At 35.7% G+C, this 4780-nt stretch overlaps 1 protein-coding gene across 1 annotated transcript; it reads left to right on the top strand.

The window, feature by feature from the left end:
• The first annotated feature begins 90 nt into the window (after window positions 1-90).
• Window positions 91-4463, top strand: SNRPE (small nuclear ribonucleoprotein polypeptide E). Its single transcript, XM_081324507.1, has 5 exons — window positions 91-376; window positions 1127-1153; window positions 1828-1890; window positions 2435-2513; window positions 4211-4463. The coding sequence occupies exons 1-5, from the start codon at window positions 323-325 to the stop codon at window positions 4264-4266; spliced, it is 279 nt and encodes a 92-aa protein (XP_081180633.1). The 5' UTR covers window positions 91-322; the 3' UTR covers window positions 4267-4463.
• The last annotated feature ends 317 nt before the right edge of the window (window positions 4464-4780 follow it).

The following is a 4780-nucleotide window of genomic DNA, read 5'->3' as shown; positions in this document are numbered from 1 at the left end:
TCTAAGATGGCACCTCTCACTGACGCCCGGAAGGAACATGGCTAAAAATAAACGAGAAGAAGCCGTTCCACTTACATTACCCGCGATCCTTCGCTCTCCACATTATGAACGAACAACTGGATAACGTCACTTCCGCTCTACACCGGGAACCTATTCAGTACGTCGGCGGGTCGCGAGCTGCGTGCGTGCGTGCGTGCGGGAAACGGAGGTCGGGTTTCCCCCCCCCCCTTTGTTTTCTTTCTCTTTTTCTAAAAAAAAACAAAAACCGCTTCTCAGCGCTGTTCTTTAAAACTTACTGGTTTTCCTATCCTGAATCTCGGCCATGGCGTACCGCGGGCAAGGCCAGAAGGTGCAGAAAGTGATGGTGCAGCCTATCGTATCCTTCTGTAGCAAGGGAGAGGAAGCGGGCTCTGTTGGGGAAAGGGAGGGGAAAGGGCCGTGAGGGCTGCCTCAAACACCCGGGTCTCTGCTTGGGAGTGGGGGGGGGGGGAAAGGGAGGCAAAGGAAGAGAACGGGAGGCTTTCGGCTGAGAAATGGGCATGTTCCTCGGCTTTACGTGTTTTCTGGAAACACTTTGTAAAGGCGGGAAGATCTTCTTAAGCTGAAAGGCTTGATTATTCTCTTGGTGACTCGGATGCTTTCAGGGGTCTTCAAACTCGGCCCTTTGATGACTCGTGGACTTCAACTCCCAGGATTCCTCAGCCAGCATGCCTGGCTGAGGAATTCTGGGAGTTGAAGTCCACGAGTCATCAAAGGGCCGAGTTTGAAGACCACTGCTCAAGTGAGTTATTGTGAGACTAAAATAGGTTGGCTGAGAAAACCGCCTTGGAACATCTGGGATACAAGATTGAGTACCTAAATATAATTAATTAATCCGGTTGGGAATAGCATTAAAGTCGATTCAGAAAAGCAGCTGCTTGCTTGTTGAAGTAAGTTTGATTCCAGGGTGCCTCAGCCATCAAGATGCTTTCATTTTGTGTGAGTTCTTGTGTGTAAGAAACCTACGGTGCGTTCTCTATGCTGTTAACTTGGACAGTTGGAAGAAGAAATGTTGAATTTCTGTCAGAAAGAATCAATGGGAAATAATCCTTTTTATATATTTTTTTCCTAAATGTATTTGTGATAGAACCTCATTTTCCGGTACCTACAGAATGTAAGTATACACAATGTATTGTTTTCAAATTTAACAATGTGCTTGGCATAATTACTGATATTTACAACAGCCCCATTTGTGCTCTACAGTTGAGAAGTTTTGTTCTCTTTGTATATATCAGGGGTAGGCAACCTCAGCTCTTTTATGACTCATGGACTTCAACTAGTCATAAAAGAGCTGAGGTTGCCTACCCCTGGTATATATAATACAACCCCTCCCCCTCTAGCTTTAATTGGGAAGCGACCAATTAATGTGATCGAAGCAATTTTTGTATAAAGCTACAGTAAATACATTAGTGTGCATTTCAGAAATGTTAAAAATATCATTCTAGGTAACAAAAATATTGAGAGCTAAAAAAGTTAAAAGCAGTAATAGTGAGTTTGAGCTTATTCTTTCAGTTTCTTTCAGAATTCTTGCTTCTGATAAAATTATTTGGTGTTATAAATAGTTTTAAATTAAGATCTTATTACACCTTGAGTAAATAACTGCATTTCAATAAGGGTTTCACTTTTACTAAAAAAATTGAACCAGCTAGGGGTTTTTTTGGGGGGGGGGAGAGTTTCACTTTGCAATTTCTGGGTGTCAGAGCCACAAGAACTTGGGCCATGCAAATAAGATTGTAAGCCTATACAGAATTCCACAATGTGATAAAAAAGTTTCTTTGCTATTTGCAGAGGTCCCGGATTCAGGTTTGGCTATATGAACAAGTAAACATGCGGATAGAAGGCTGTATCATTGTAAGTATTGCAATTGCTTTCACATACATGTAAAGAAAAATATAACTTAAATATGATTGCAAAAAGAAATCATTTTGTTCTTAGTTTCTTATCTCAGCCTAAATGAAAATCATTACAGTAAGTAAACATATTTTTCTTGAACAGTCATTATTTAGAGTTAATTATGAAAAATCACTCATTTTTGTGTTATCTGGGCACTTATCATTGTTGGGTTAACACAGATTGTGAAAGCCTGCATCAATATATTTTCAGGGGTGTTTAAAACTGGCGTAGCTGCTAAGTACTAATGGTTATTTTCTTTTTCTGAATGTTTAGTTACATTATTTTTTTATTGTTGCTTCATACTATTTCATTTATGATACATCATTCTATTTTAGGAATTTTGATAGTTTAAAAGAGCAGGATGAATATATTTTAAATAAAATCAGAGTAAACTCCATTTGATGAAACTAATTAAATCCTCCATTCTTGCATCTTTACTACCATCCTTGATGTTACTTCCTTCCATTAAATGTATTGTCATATTTCTGTGTCTGGTTTACAGGGTTTTGATGAATATATGAATTTAGTCCTGGATGATGCTGAGGAAATTCACTCTAAATCAAAATCAAGAAAACAGCTGGGTAAGTGTAAGCTTTTTGGTAGTATATATCAGACATCCTTTTTTGTTACTAGTAAAAAAGAAATGCTTATTTAATTTTGTGAAAATCCATAATAGGAATTTCTATTTTGCATTTGAATGTAAATGAACAAGCCTCCAAGTAGGCTTGGAGCTGCCATTTCACAGTTTCATATATTTAATTGGCACATTACTTCAGGTGAATAGCACCAAAAACTGCGGAAAGTCTTTCTTATCAAATATTATCCATTTACAGTTTTCCTGTAAAACTAGGCGAGGACTGAATGTGGGATTTTTTTCCCCATTTCATTGTAATAGTATTCATTATTTAATTAATCAAAACTGAAGAAAGCCAAATGAACTATATTGCTAGTCCTATAATCTAATATATAATAAAACTCCAAATTTTGTCCTTTTAAAATTTGAAAGAATTGAGTTCAGTACTTAGAATTAAGAATTTGGAACTGATTTTCTAATTTCAGTTTTGATATGTAGCAGATAATAAATCCTTTAAACCTGCTAATGTTTTCATATTAAAGTATATTTAGTGTGTAAAATTTGTTAGTGTTCAACCCAACATAATCACTAAAGTACAGATACCTTAACGCAATGCATGTGTTTAGAAAACCCCAAGCTTAATCCAAGAAAAATTGTAGTTGCTTTACTCACATCTGCTAAAACAGAGGCCACTAATTTATATGTACAGCTTCTTCTGAATACAATCTTATCAAGCCTGCACAAGTAAAGCAGAGATACTGTCCACACCAGGCAGCTTTGGTATCTAAAAATTTAGGATTTTTGTTATGTATAGATGTACTTTTATTAATAAAAGTAAATATAGTATTTATTTCTTGCCCAGCCATAGCCTGAATGAAATAATTAGTATTGTTCTAGGGCAGGGGTAGGCAACCTTGGCTCTTTTATGACTCATGGACTTCAACTCCCAGAATTCTTGAGCCAGCCATGCTCTGGGAGTTGTCGTCCATGAGTCATAAAAGAGCCAAGGTTGGCTACCCCTGTTCTACGGGAAAGAATTTTATCATTTTAAGAATAGTACCACAAAGTTTTTGACAACCCCTGGATTAGATAGTACCCTTCATGGATAGAACTAGCTTTAGACAGCTATTCACCACCTGCTATTAATGATTTCTCATTAAGCCAGTGAGCTACAATATAGAAACTTTTTAGTTATCAGTGGGGCACATGTATCATGGACTTTATATTTTGAAAACAAATGTAACTTAATATGGAATCTATCCTGTATGTGCTTTGAAGCACAGTTAAAAAATAAAATCAGCATGACACAAAACAATAGCAGACACCTTGATAGCTTATCTAGAGTTGTGTAATTCTCTTCCTCAGAATCTTTACTAAAACCATCTACAACCTATATATCTGAAAATGTATTAAAACAACAATATTTCTACACCATGATCAATAAGAACTGCTTATTTTTTTCTGCTGTAATTATATTTGCTTATATAGCATATCCTATTCTGAAGTGTTATTGGAATAGTCTTAAGTGAGAAATTTCTGCCAGAATTGGGCTATGGGATATTTAAAGTAAGAAAATGTTAATCTATTCAGCAAGAAATTGTATTACTAGTTCATTCTTTGGGAAACTACAGATAGAATATTATTAGAACAAATGCACATACACTTTAATGTATTACAGTTTTAATCATACTTTTTGCCTTGCAGGTCGAATCATGTTAAAAGGAGACAATATTACTCTTCTGCAAAGTGTTTCCAGCTAGAAAATACCTAGTGTTTCTGTTGTAATATTAACTTTTAATCTTTTTAAAAAATTGTTAGCTTAATGCTATCATTTCTGATTTGGTATCTGAGGCAAGAATGAAGACAGCAACTTAGCTCATGCTTCTGTAATTTTCAATAACTTTTTTACACTGGTGTGTAACTATTTCTTTACAAATAAATGGTTTTTGTTAATATATTTACCTTCTTTATTACTATTTGGAGAGAATTTTTTCAAAACGGATTATGAGTATACCGGCAATAAACAGTTGTATTAGAAGATGCAATTGTTTAAAGAAAGTACTAGTCATATTTATAGTTGGAGAGATTAGATCCTAGTTTATGAGATACTGTGAAGGAGTATGATGCTCTCTGAACAGGAAATTTGTTCAATAGCATGAGACTAAAACCTTTAGAAATATCCCATAACAATGAAATAATAGAAGGTGTTGAAGCCACAGGAACCTTGAGGGGAAGTGATCATGCAATATTGGAATTCAACATTCTGGAAGCACA

This window comes from Vipera berus (assembly GCF_964194415.1).
Source record: "Vipera berus genome assembly, chromosome: 3".
NCBI classification, from domain to species: domain Eukaryota; kingdom Metazoa; phylum Chordata; class Lepidosauria; order Squamata; family Viperidae; genus Vipera; species Vipera berus.
The sequence above is the reverse complement of the archived record's forward strand: the minus strand, read 5'-3'. Positions and strand labels throughout refer to the sequence as shown.